Source organism: Colobus angolensis, unplaced genomic scaffold (assembly GCF_000951035.1).
Source record: "Colobus angolensis palliatus isolate OR3802 unplaced genomic scaffold, Cang.pa_1.0 Scaffold92, whole genome shotgun sequence".
In the NCBI taxonomy this organism is placed as follows: domain Eukaryota; kingdom Metazoa; phylum Chordata; class Mammalia; order Primates; family Cercopithecidae; genus Colobus; species Colobus angolensis.
Window position 1 is genome coordinate 555,205 of NW_012123154.1, and position 14,250 is coordinate 569,454.

At 48.4% G+C, this 14,250-nt stretch overlaps 1 protein-coding gene across 1 annotated transcript in view; it reads left to right on the forward strand.

Annotated features, from left to right (window-relative positions):
- The window catches only part of LOC105504495 (chromosome unknown open reading frame, human C16orf62), a 180,737-nt gene that overhangs the window by 158,871 nt on the left and 7,616 nt on the right, over nucleotides 1-14,250 (forward strand). The window contains exons 28-29 of the mRNA XM_011931960.1: nucleotides 4,366-4,485; nucleotides 7,477-7,644. Of these exons, the coding sequence (XP_011787350.1) occupies nucleotides 4,366-4,485; nucleotides 7,477-7,644 (288 nt within the window). The remainder of the gene's footprint in view (nucleotides 1-4,365; nucleotides 4,486-7,476; nucleotides 7,645-14,250) is intronic.

The window sequence follows — 14,250 nt, forward strand, 5'->3', positions numbered from 1 at the left end:
AAAAAAAAAAGGAGTACAGATTCTTCAGCCCCATCCTGCCCTTGATTGATTGATTGATTGACTGAGACAAGGTGTCACTCTGTCACCCAGGCTGGAGTGCAGTGATGTGATCTCAGCCCACTGCAGCCTTGATAGTCCAGGCTGAAGCACTCCTCCCACCTCAGCTTCCCAAGTAGCTAGGATTACAGGCATGTGCCACTGCACCCAGATAATTTTTAAAATTTTTTTGTGAAGACAGGGTTTCACCATGTTACTCACGCTGGTCTCATACTTCTGGGCTCAAGCGATCTACCCGTCTCAGCCTCCCAAAGTGTTGGGATTGTAACCATGAGCCACCACACCTGGGCTTTCCTTCTTAATTTGCATCTTTAACAAGCACCTGAGATCATGTTGAACATCAGACCAGTTTGGAGAAACACTCTTTAAAAAATAATAATAATTTCAACTTGTATTTTAGATTTAGGAGGTATACGTGCAGGTTTGTGACAGGGGTATATTGTGCAATGCTGAGGTTTGGGGTGCGAATGAGATAGTACCCATAGTTTTTCAGCCCTTGTCCCCTCCCCTTCCTCCTCCCTCTAATAGTCCCCAGTGTCTGTTCTTCCCATCGTTATGCCCATGGGACCCAGTGCTTAGGGCCCACTTACAAGTGAGAACATGGCGGTAGTTTTCTGTTTCTGCACTAGTTCACTTAGGATAATGGCCTCCAGTTGCACCCATGTTGCCACAAAGGCCATGATTTCATTCTTTTTTAGGGCTGTGTAGTATTCCATTGTGTGTATGTACCACATTTCCTTTAGCCAATCCACTGCTGATGGGCATCTACGTTGATTCTATGTCTTTGCTGTTGCGAATAGTGCTGCAATGAACATACGTGTGCATGCGTCTTTTTAGTAGAATAATTTATAATCCTTTGGGTATATACCCAGTAATGGGATTGCTGGGTCAAATGGTAGTTCTGTTTTCAATTCTTTGAGAAATCTCCAAAACTGCTTTCCACACTGGCTGAACTAATTTGCATTTCCATCGACAGAGTGTTAAGTGTTCTCTTTTCGGAGGAACCCTCTTTTGGACCAGTGTGCTACACAATAAACTGGAACAATGGCTAAATATACACATGCATGAGCTTCATGCCAGGCCTGTTCCTTACCAGTCTCAGGCAGGACCCTGGTGTGGGTGTTTGCCACCTGCTCCTCAGATGATGCCAAGGCTCAGCGGCCCTTATCTGGGTGCTCTGGAGGAAGGAGGTGGCCTTGATCCCCCGCCTGCTACCAGACATTTTGAACTTGCTACTACAAGTTGGGAGCAGCCTCCTCGTGTCCTGGACTTACCACAAGACATCCCAATTCCAGGCATTTTCCCACTGAGCCCAAGTATCCTCCTGCCTGGCAGACCCTCAGTTCTAATTTTTGGATTCCAAAAATTGGTCTTAATGTCAAAAGTGCCTTGGCCAGTAATTGTATACTTTACGGTTTAAAAAACCATCTCTACACTTGCAAGTTGCAGTGAACACATTAGCAGTGCTTAAGGGATGGCCAGCTTTCTGTCATACCTCTCAGGCTTTCTCTAGCTGGGTCTGGGGACTGAGGATAAATGTAACTTAGGGAGGCTGGTTCATAGCAAGAATGATGATGGCCACCCTGATCTGAGCACTTACTGCGTGCCAAGGACTACGTCAGGCTCTACAGGCCTTTTTCCCCTAATCCTTACAGCTTTACTATGAGGATAGGCATTCACGTCCCCATTTTATGTATAAGCAAGAGGAGATCCAGAAAGACAATGTGATTTACTCCAGGGCTTCTGGTAGTTAGTGATGGATGTGAAACTCACACCCAGAGTGGTGGGACATGCATTAGACTGCTTTGTTCATTACAAAATAACAGTGTTGGCTGGGCACAGTGGCTCGTGCCTATAATCCCAGCACTTTGGGAGGCAGACACAGGCGGATCACCTGAGGTCAGGAGTTCAAGGCTAGCCTGACCAACATGGCGAAACCCCATGTCTACTAAAATTAATACAAAAACATTAGCCGGGCTGTTGGCAAGCGCCTATAATCCCAGCTACTTGGATGGCTGACGCAGGAGAATCGCTTGAGCTCGGGAGGCTGCAGTGAGCCAGTCACTGTGCAACTGAACTCCAACCTGGGTGACAGAGCAAGACTCCGTCTCAAAAAAAAAAAAAAAAAAAAAAAAAGCAGTGTTTTAATTAAAGCGTATTATATAACATATATGCAATAAACTATAGAGCTCAGTGAATTGTCACAAAGCGAACACTCCCAGGTAACCACAGTCCAGATCAAGAAATAGAACACCTCCTTCAGTCAGCATCACCACCCTACTCTCTGAAGACACACCACTCTCTCTCCTGACTTCTAGCATTTATTAATTAGTTTGCCACTTTCTGAATAAGTAAATGGAATATTTTGCAAGCATTCTTTGGTATTTGGCTGCTGTAATTCAGCATGATGTCCAAGATTCATCTGTGTTGGTATGCAAAACTGTAGTTCACCTTTTGCATTGCTGTATAGTATTCCTTTGTGTGATGTACCAAAATTGATTCATTCCTTCTGGATGGAAATTTGCATGTCCAGTTTGGGGCTATTATGAGTAGTGCGGCTGTGAACATTCTTGCATGTATTTCTTGGTGTACATTCCCACTGGCTGTCTGCGTGGGGGTGGCATTGCTGGCTCATAGGATCTGCTTATCTTCCGTGTTGGTGGATACTGCCTCACGGTTTCCCAAAGGGTTAAACCAATTGACATTCCTGCCAGGCACGAATGAGGCTTCCATTTGTTCAGTTGCTGTGGTCAGTCTTTTTCATGTCAGCTGTTCTAGGAGTGGAGTCTGCATTTCTCTGATGGCTGGTGAGGTTGAACACCCTTCCCTGTATTTCTTGGCATCTTTGTTTCCTCTTTTGTGAAGTGCACATTGAAGGCTCTGAACTTCGATGAGAGAAAGCTTTGAGGACCAGATGGAGACCTGGAAGTGAGGCTGTCAGAGGAGCTTGCCCTGCCCTCTCTGCTCCCTCCTCTCCTTCCTCTCCCTCAAAGAGATTCAGTCCATCCTTTCTCTGAATAAGCCCGCCAGTAAAGACTACCAGAGCCAGACTGGCAGCAGAGGGAGCGAGGCTATATTGGATAGGCAAGGGTGTAGTTTTCTAGCTTTTAAAGATGAGAACAGAAGGATGGATTTTCTTTTTCTTCTTCTTAGTCCAGCTGTGTTTACTTTGAATGCACAACTGTGACCTGCCCAGCGTCTTGGTGGGAGACCCAGGGAGTCACGGAGGCTCTGCAGGCTGTGGGGGCTCCTTTTTCCCTGTGTGCTTCCTCATTCTAGGGAGGCTTTGAGACGATGTTGACACAGCTTAGAACTTGGCAAAGAGGGGTTGAATAATTTCTGCATTTTTGGAGGATGCCTTGGCCACTTTCTTCCCAGATTAAGAAAAAGAGAAGGCTGTGACACTGCCTGGAGCAGTCCCTCCAGTACTTTCACACGAGGTTACAAGAGAGTGTGCACGTTTGATGTAGAAGTGAAGCACAGTCCTGGGTCCTCAGTGTTGACGTATTTAGCGTGCAGACGGAGTGTGTCTTCATTGGAAGAGTACAACCCAGGATGCTTCCGTGAAGCCAAGGCGGCCCTCCTCACTCTTCCACGCCACCTGCCAGGCCCTCAAAGCATTCGGGTTTGCAACTCAGGGTGGGACAGATGCAGAGACTGTGGGCTATTTTTAGTGGCCATTTGCAGGGGACATCTCTTCTCCCCCTCGTGAGAGCTCTCTCTGGACTTGAAGGCCAAAAATACACTCTGACCTGACCAAATTGCTTTTAATTCTCAAATTCGCCTTTTTCTCTCTCCCTCTATGACCCCCAAGTGTTAGCATAGAGAATTCATTTCTCCCTCCTCACCCTTTTTCCCACTTTTGCTAGTGAATTCAACCTTTAGGACTCAGTCTAGATCTCACTGATTCCAGAATCCTGTCCCAAGCATAGATTTTAGGATCCCATGATCCCCTGTACTGCCCCCCTTCCTTGAGCCTGGGAAGCGGAGGTTGCAGTGAGCCAAGATTGTGCCACTGAACTCCAGCCTGGGCGACACAGCGAGACTCTGTCTCAAATAGTTCTGCACACTACTGCAATTGCCTGTTTGGGTGTCTGTAGCTCCTTATAGACTATGAGCTCTGTGTCTGTGAGGGTAGGACCAGGTCAGCCTCGTCCCCCACCGGGTTCCCGCTCCTAGCCTAGAAGCTGGCGTGGAGCAGGCCTTATGCAGTAGGTGTTGCATGTGTGTGAGTGGCCTGCTCCAAATACACCTCTGGCCCCTCGGGGTGGTTGGACCTTCCCTCTTCTCCACTGCTGGGCTGTTCAGAATGCAAGTGAACTCCAGACTGGAGGAAGACTGGGAATTTATGCGGGAACTATTCTGGTCCTCAGCAGCAGACATGAGAAATTCCTTCGCCAGCCGCAGTTTGCTGCCCTGCACAATCAGGTGCTGTTGAATGACTGAATTGAATTCTTCTCGCTTCTTACAAGAATAACTGCCATCCCCCACTGGGGAGGTAACAGCCATGACCCAGCAGCCAGAGCCAGCTTGGAAATTCTGAGATTGACTCCTGCGGCCCAGGGCCATTAACTCCCAACCTGGTGTCAGACAAGCAATCGCAAAGGAAACGTTGGGGAAGTGTCCCAGCAGAGTCCCCATAAACGAGCAGTTAAAGATTGGATAAGAGATTCCTGTGACCAGAGAAGCTGGGGAACAAAGGAAACCAGGTTTTCTCCTTGTTCTTAGGCGATATGCCTGCAACCTGCTTTCAAATGGTTCAGCCAAAAAAAAAAAAAATAAGTGTGTCTGTCCATCCTTGTAGAGACAACAAGAAAGAGAACTTGGCCGGGCGCGGTGGCTCAAGCCTGTAATCCCAGCACTTTGGGAGGCCGAGACGGGCGGATCACGAGGTCAGGAGATCGAGACCATCCTGGCTAACATGGTGAAACCCCGTGTCTACTAAAAAAATACAAAAAACTAGCTGGGCGAGGTGGCGGGCGCCTGTAGTCCCAGCTACTCGGGAGGCTGAGGCAGGAGAATGGCATAAACCTGGGAGGCAGAGCTTGCAGTGAGCTGAGATCCGGCCACTGCACTCCAGCCTGGGCGACAGAGCGAGACTCCGTCTCAAAAAAAAAAAAAAGAGAACTTGCACAAAAGTAGCAAAATGTTATCAACTGGTGATTCAAGAAATAGGTGTTCATGGCGGGGCACAGTGGCTCACGCCTGTAATTCCAGCACTTTGGGAGGCCAAGGCAGGAGGATCACTTGAGGTTTGGAGTTTGAGACCAGCCTGGCCAACATGGAGAAACTCCATCTCTATAAAAATACAAAATGTAGCCCTGCCTGCAGTGCAGTGGCGTGATCTCTGCTTGCTGCAACATCTGCCTCCTGGGCTCAAGTGATCCTCCCACCTCAGCCTCCCGAGTAGCTGGGACTACAGGCACACGCCACCATATCCGGCTAATTTTTGTATTTTTAGTAGAGATCTTGGCTCACTGCAACTTCTGCCTCCCGGGTTAAAGGGATTCTCCTGCATTAGCCTCCCAAGAAGCTGGGACTACAGGCTTGCACCACCACGCCCAGCTGATTTTTTGTATTTTTAGTAGAGACTAGGTTTCATCATGTTGGCCAGGCTGGTCTCAAACTCCTGACCTCAAGTGATCCACCCGCCTCAGCCTCTCAAAATGCTCAGATTATAGGTGTGAGCCACAGTGCCCAGCTTCAGTTTCATTTTCTGTGGTTTCAGTTACTCCACAGTCAACCTGGTCCAAAAATATTAAGTGGAAAATCTCAGAAATAATTCGTAAGTTTTAATTTGCACACTGTACTGAATAGGGTGATACAATTTCACTTCGTCCCACCTGGAATATCAGTCATCCCTTTGTCCAGCTTATCCACACTGATGCGACACTACCTACCCATTACTATATAGGAGAAAGCATAATGTATATAGGATTCAATACTGTATGGTTTCAGGCACCCACTGAGGGTCTTGGAACGTATCCCCCAAGGATAAGGGGGACTGTTGTACGCTGATATGGAAATAGCACGAAGATTTATTTTATTTTGTTGATTTTGAGACAGTATCTTGCTGTGTTGCTCATACTAGAGTGCAGTCGTGTCATCGTAGCTCATTGCAGCCACCTACTCCTGGGCTCAAGAATCCTCCTACCTCGGCCCCCCAAGTATCTGGGACTACAGGCGTAAGCTACCAAACGCGGCTAATTTTTGTTTTTGTAGAGATGGGGTTTTGCTGTGTTCCTCAGGCTGGTCTGAAACTCCTGGACTCAAGTGATCCTCCTGCCTCAGCCTCCCAGAGTGCTGGGATTACAGGTGTGAGCCACTGATCCCAACCCCAAGATTTATCATTAAGTTAAAAAAACAAAGTGTAAAGCAGCACAGAGTGTGGTGTCTGTCTCGTCGCCCAGATTATGCTCTGTGTGAAGGTCAGTTGAGAGGAAGGAGTGGGGAGGAAGGAGGGAGGGAGGAGGAAGGGAGGAGGAGCTCAAACTCCAGCTGTCCTTGGCTAGGCCTGTCTTACTCTAGGCAGTGGTTGTCACAGGACGAGACCAAGCAAACAGTGGAGGAGCTTTTGGCAAGAGACGTTATCAAAGGGATTTACACTTCTAGAGTAGTTGAAATAGAAAATCTCTGCAGTCCTTCCAAAGCCAGTTTGGAGGAGAGGGTGACAGGGCAGGCAGCTGGATGCAGTAGCTGAGTGTGGACTCTGGAATCAGACTTCATGGTTTAGGATCCTAGCTAGCTGGGACCATCTCTGAGCCTCGTCTCCCTAAAACGGAGATATTAATATCATCTCTTGGCTGGGCTGGTCGCTCACACCTGTAATCCCAGTACTTTGGAAGGCCGAGGCAGGCGGATCACTTGAGGTCAGGAATTCGAGACCAGCTTGACCAGCATGGTGAAACCATCTCTACTAAAAATAAAAAAAAAAATTTAAAAATAGCCAGGCATGCTGGCAGGTGCCTGTAATTCCAGCTACTCGAGAGGCTGAGGCAGGAGGACTGCTTGAGCCTTGAGGCGGAGATTGCAGTGAGCCGAGATCGTGCCACTGCACTCTAGCCTGGGTGAGAGAGAGAGACTCCGTCTCAAAAAAAAAAAGCCATCTCTTCACGTACTGGTTGTGGGGGGCTCTCCAATAAGGCAGTTAAAGCCGTAGCCCAGTGCCTGGCAGCTGCTGTGATGATCATTGTCATTATTAACGCCCCCCCCCCCAGCTTCCCCCCACGCACACACAGGCTGGAGGGGTGACTTCCACACCACTGGCTTAGACCGTCCTGCAGGCTGGGTGTTTCGTTTGTGATTCCCAAGGCCCCAAGCCCAGTGGGAAATTTCCACCACTTCCATTTGCCCTGCCACGACTTCCTGCCATCTGCTGACACGGTGTGACATGACACGCGGCTGCCTCTCCCTGGCCAGCATGGCCGCGGGGCTGGGGTCTATCTCACTGTTCTTGTTTGTTCAACAGTGGACTCCAACGACAGCCTCTACGGGGGAGATTCCAAGTTCCTGGCAGAAAACAACAAGCTGTGTGAGACAGTGATGGCTCAGATCCTGGAGCATCTGAAAGCCCTGGCCAAGGACGAGGTGAGTGCCCTCTGCTGTCCTCCACCCGCCTCCTGCTCTGAAAGCACAAGTTTCCAGGGTGGTTTGATGTTGGTTCATTCTAGAAAGGAGAATGTGTCATGTGAGTAATGTTTACGTACCAACCACTTCTCCAGTGCTTTGGGGCCTTCGCTCCTGCTGTTTTCTCTGCCTGGACCGCGCCTCCCCCAGGGCTTCCCCTGGCTGTTCCTTCTCGTCATTCAAATCTCAGCTCAAAGGACCTCCTCAGAGAGGCCCTCTTGGACCCTGTTTCAAGGAGCCACCACCACCTGCATGCCTCTGCCTGACTGTCCCTGTGGCCCCTGTTGAGTCACCGTCTGAAATGTTATGTGTTTGTCTGTCTGTCCCCCAGCTCCTGGGGGAAGCTTCATCCAGCCTCCCTCAGGAGGAACCTGGTGAGTCTTGAAGACCTGACTGTGTCTGAATGACAAGGCAGGGACTCTGGGACCCCGGTAACTCTCTGCACCACCCCACGTCTCATGCAGAGCCCGGCCTCCGGCAGATGCTCCATCAGTTCACGGTGAATCAGTGATAGCGTGGGATTGCTATACCTGGGCTCTTTCAGTGCTCACAACAGCCCTGAGATGTAGGTGCTGTGTTTATTTCCACTGAATGGGAAGGGAAACTGAGGCCCAGAGAGGGTTATTCAGAGCCCTTGGTATTTCCTGTGGCTGTGATAAAACAGCAGAGATTCTAACCAGGATTCCCAAACCTGAACTCTGCACTGCCACGTCGCCCTCCTCAACCAAGGACTTTCCACTTCACTTTTCTTTTTCTTTTCATTTTTTTGAGACAGAGTTTTGCTCTTGTTGCCCAGGCTGGAGTGCAATGGCGCGATCTCAGCTCACTGCAACCTCCGTCTCCCGGGTTCAAGCGATTCTCCTGCCTCAGCCTCCTGAGTAGCTGGGATCCAGGTGCCCACCACCACGCCTGGCTAATTTTTGTAATTTCAGTCGAGATGGGGTTTCACCATGTTGGCCAGGCTGGTCTCAAACTCCCAAAGTGCTGGGATTACAGGCGTGAGCCACGGTGCCTGACCCACTTCACTTTTAAGAAGTGGTCTATGGTCATTAATAGTAGGCTCTGTTTTTCCAGCCTTCATTATACCTTAAGTGTAGTATAAAGATTTTGCGCATGCATTATTTCACTTAATTCTCACAGCAGTCCCTTTATGCTGTACAGATGAGGAAACCGAATCCTACAGCGGTAGCTATGGCGTATGGTCAAGGCAATTTTCTAGAAGCCCTGCTCTTATCCACAAGCTAAATTCTTTTTATCAGATGTTGTGTCTTTGGTATTTTCAGAACAGTTTGTTTTTCATATTCTCCATATAGATAGTTGATTGATTGATTTCAATAATTTCCATCTAGTACAACCCAATTAACTACCTGGTTCTCTTCCCAAGTTATGCTGACCATGGCTTCCCTTTTCGCAGCTTTGGCCCAAATGTGTGAGCGACACATGAGTCCCAGAGACCCTGTCTCAGACGTGGCCAAGTCAGTTACTTGTGTAGACATAGGTGTGTCTGTGTCACTGTGGTTAAGACGGATTGCTGTAGTGTAGTCAAGATGGAGGCATGGGGGAGGTTGGCTGCATCTTGGGAGTCACAGCCAGTGCCTGGCCTCTGTCTGCGTCCTTCCCTCACTTTCTGCCTCCAAGCACTTCAAAGCACTTCTCCTGGATATTGCCCTTTATCCACTATGAGCTGTTTGCTCAAAGCTCTGAGCGTCTCGATTATTTTATTCCCACCTAGCAAAAGATGTTGCCTGATAACTCATTCCTGATATCCTCCTGGCAGGAGCGGGCCTCTGTTCTCTCTCTCTCCTCCTCCTCAGTTCCCTTCCCCAAACCTAAGAGGGTTTTTGGACCCCGGATTCTCAGTGCCCTTCCCATGCTCCCCTCCTTCCAAGGTGCTTGACTACTTCCCTCCTCCAGCTCCTTCATTCCCAGCCCCCTGGGTCTTCCTGGACTCCCGCTTGTTCTTCCTGGGTTTTGCTCCCTTACCTCTCACTCACATCCTTTCAAAGCATCCAGACCCTTTCAGGACAAAATAAGATCAAACTGGATTGAAGTAGTTCTTTGTCATTTCCAAGACTGTATAAAACACCACCCATCCTCAAGTTCCTTCTGCACCCCACCAAAAATACCACAACATTATATAGCTAGCTGTAGATACTCACATGCAATATATCCCCATTCTTTTTTTGTTTGTTTGTTTTCTTTTGTTTTGAGACAGAGTCGCGCTGTGTCGCCCAGGCTAGAGTGCAGTGGTGCGATCTCAGGTCACTGCAACCTCCACCTCCCAGGTTCAAGTGATTCTCCTGCCTCAGTCTCCTAAGTAGCTGGGATTACAGGCGCATCCCACCACGTCCGGCTAATTTTTGTGTTTTTAGTAGAGACGGGGTTTCACCACATTGGCCAGGCTAGTCTCAAATTCCTGAGCTCAAGTGATCCGCCTGCCTTGGCCTCCCAAAGTGCTGGGATTATAGGTGTGAGCTACCGCGCCCGGCCAATATATACCCATTCTGTCCAGGATGTTCAAGCATGTGTTTGAGTGAGTAGGATTTTTTCTGGCCTGCAAGTTCAGAGGCACTGCCCAAAGGGCTGGCCTTAGGGTTAGTAGTTGAAAGGGCAGAAACCAGCCGGGCGCGATGGCTCACGCCTGTAATCCCAGCACTTTGGGAGGCTGAGGCTGGCGGATCACGAGGTCAGGAAATCGAGACCATCCTGGCTAACACTGTGTATTAAAAAAATACAAAAATTAGCCGGGCGTGATGGCGGGCGCCTGTAGTCCCAGCTACTCGGGAGGCTGAGGCAGGAGAATGGCGTAAACCCGGGAGGCGGAGCTTGCAGTGAGCCGAGATCGCGCCACTGCACTCCAGCCTGGGCGACAGAGCAAGACTCTGTCTCAAAAAAAAAAAAGGGCAGAGACCTACATGCCCAAGAGTTACAGAAATGCTGCTGCCCTGGGGGCCCATAGCACCTCACAGCACCTTCCCTAGGGAGGGAGGGTATGTGACTTGTGTCCTACTGACCTTGGGGACCCTGAGCTGTAGTACCAGAACTCTGAGCAAGTTAGTGCCTGGAGGGCTCTTGGTTGTTTGTGGAAAGAGTGGCATTGGAACCCCAGTTTCTTCTTCAGGAAAACTGGTTTATCAAACCAGTGAGTATCAGACGAGGCAATTCTCCTAGAATGATTGATACCAGAGGCTGGAAAGCGTATGTGGATGTGTGTGTGGGTGCGGGGGGAAGAGTAATGAAGAGAGGTTGGTTAATGGGTACAAAGATAGATAGAATAGTTAGAAGGAATAGGCCAGGCACAATGCCTTAGACCTGTAATCCCAACATTTTGGGAGGCCCAGGTGGGAGGATTAGTTGAGCTTAGGAATTTGAGACCAGCTTAGGTAACATAGTAAAATCCTATCTCTATAAAAAAACTTAAAAATTAGGCCAGGTACGGTGGCTCATACCTGTAATCCCAGCACTTTGGGAGGCTGAGGTGGGCGGATCACTTGAGGCCAGGAGTTCGAGACCAGTCTGGCCAACATGACAAAATCCCACCTCTACAAAAAATAGAGAAAAAATTAGCTGGGCGTGGTGGTGTGCGCCTGTAGTCCCAGCTACTCGGGAGGCTGAGGCAGGAGAATCACTTAAACCCAGGAGGTGGAGGTTGCCATGAGCCCAGATCCAGCCTGGGTGACAGAGTGAGACTCCATCTCAAAAAAAAATTTAAAATTAGCCGGGCGTGGTGGTGTGTGCCTGTAGTCCCAGCTACTGGAGAGGCTGAGGCAGCAGTTTAAGGCTGCAGTGAGCTGTGATCATGCCACTGCACTCCAGCCTAGGCAACAGAGCAAGATCCTGTCTCCAAAAAAAAAAAAGAAAATAGAAAAGAAAAAAGAGGGAATAAAAGGGAATAAGTTCTAATGTTCAACAGCAGAACAGAGTAACTATAGTTAACAACAATGTATTATACATTTCAAAATAGCTATAAGAGAAGACTTGAAATGTTCCATACACATAGAAATGATAAATGCAGCCATGCGTGGTGGCTCACACCTATAATCCCAGCACTTTGGGAGGCCGAGGCAGGTGGATCACAAGGTCAGCAGTTCAAGACCATCCTGGTCAAGATGGTGAAACCCAGTCTCTACTAAAAATACAAAAATTAGCCGGGTGTGGTGGCAGATACCTGTAATCACAGCTACTTAGGAGGCTGAGGCAGAGAATTGCTTGAACCTGGGAGGCGGAGCTTGCAGTGAGCTGAGATCGCACCACTGCACTCCAGCCTGGGAGGGAGACTCCATCTCAAAAAAAAAGAAAAAAGAAATGATAAATGCTCAAGTGATAGACACACCAAACACCCTGGCATCATCATTGTGTATTCTAGGCATGTAACAAAACATCACATGTACCTCATAAACACAAATCTTATGTATCAATAATTTTTTAAATGTTGCATGTGAGGCTCATGAATCACGATGAGAAAATAAAACCCTAAATACACATTTTTTTTTTAAAAGGCCTTTTACAGACACGTACAAACACTCAGCAAGGGTTCATACCTCTTCCCTCTTCTGTGTAGATGGTTTTCAGGAGCGAGTCCTTTCAGCCTACAGGAATAACGGAAGCCCATCACCTTCAGCTTGTACGAATTCGATCCCCCCTTGGAAAGTTTGTCTTAGCTTTTTCCCCTGATTTCTTTTTTTTTTTCCCCTGAGACAGGGTCTCACTCTGTCATCCAGGCTGGAGTGCAGTGGCACTATCTCAGCTCATTGTAGCTTCAACCTCCTGGACGCAGGATGACATGATCCTCCCATGTCAGCCTCCCAAGTAGCTGGGACTACAGGTGTGCACCACCACACTCAGCTAATTTTTTGTTTGTTGCTTGTAGAGCCGGGGTCTGTGTTGCCCAGGCTACTCTCAAAATACTGAGCTTGGCCGGGCATGGTGGCTCACGCCTGTAATCCCAGCACTTTAGGGAGGCTGAGGTGGGCAGATCACTTGAGGTCAGAAGTTTGAGACCAGCGTGGCCAACATGGTGAAACCTCATCTCTACTGAAAATACAAAAATTAGCTGGGTGTGGTGGCGCATGACTGTAATCTCAGATACCCGGGAGGCTGAGGCAGAATTGCTTGAACCCAGGATGGGGAGGTTTGAGTGAGCTGAGATCGCACCACTGCACTCCAGCCTGGGTGACACAGCGAGACTCCGTCTCAAAAAAAAAAAAATAAAATAAAATAAAATAAATACAGAGCTCAAGTGATTGACCCACCATGGCCTTGGGCTCCCAAAGTGCTGGGATTACAGGCGTGAGCCACGGTGCCTGACCCACTTCACTTTTAAGAAGTGGTCTGTGGTCATTAATAGTAGGCTCTGTTTTTCCAGCCTTCATTATACCTTAAGTGTAGTATAAAGATTTTGCGCATGCATTATTTCACTTAATTCTCACAGCAGTCCCTTTATGCTGTACAGATGAGGAAACCGAATCCTACAGCGGTAGCTATGGCGTATGGTCAAGGCAATTTTCTAGAAGCCCTGCTCTTATCCACAAGCTAAATTCTTTTTATCAGATGTTGTGTCTTTGGTATTTTCAGAACAGTTTGTTTTTCATATTCTCCATATAGATAGTTGATTGATTGATTTCAATAATTTCCATCTAGTACAACCCAATTAACTACCTGGTTCTCTTCCCAAGTTATGCTGACCATGGCTTCCCTTTTCGCAGCTTTGGCCCAAATGTGTGAGCGACACATGAGTCCCAGAGACCCTGTCTCAGACGTGGCCAAGTCAGTTACTTGTGTAGACATAGGTGTGTCTGTGTCACTGTGGTTAAGACGGATTGCTGTAGTGTAGTCAAGATGGAGGCATGGGGGAGGTTGGCTGCATCTTGGGAGTCACAGCCAGTGCCTGGCCTCTGTCTGCGTCCTTCCCTCACTTTCTGCCTCCAAGCACTTCAAAGCACTTCTCCTGGATATTGCCCTTTATCCACTATGAGCTGTTTGCTCAAAGCTCTGAGCGTCTCGATTATTTTATTCCCACCTAGCAAAAGATGTTGCCTGATAACTCATTCCTGATATCCTCCTGGCAGGAGCGGGCCTCTGTTCTCTCTCTCTCCTCCTCCTCAGTTCCCTTCCCCAAACCTAAGAGGGTTTTTGGACCCCGGATTCTCAGTGCCCTTCCCATGCTCCCCTCCTTCCAAGGTGCTTGACTACTTCCCTCCTCCAGCTCCTTCATTCCCAGCCCCCTGGGTCTTCCTGGACTCCCGCTTGTTCTTCCTGGGTTTTGCTCCCTTACCTCTCACTCACATCCTTTCAAAGCATCCAGACCCTTTCAGGACAAAATAAGATCAAACTGGATTGAAGTAGTTCTTTGTCATTTCCAAGACTGTATAAAACACCACCCATCCTCAAGTTCCTTCTGCACCCCACCAAAAATACCACAACATTATATAGCTAGCTGTAGATACTCACATGCAATATATCCCCATTCTTTTTTTGTTTGTTTGTTTTCTTTTGTTTTGAGACAGAGTCGCGCTGTGTCGCCCAGGCTAGAGTGCAGTGGTGCGATCTCAGGTCACTGCAACCTCC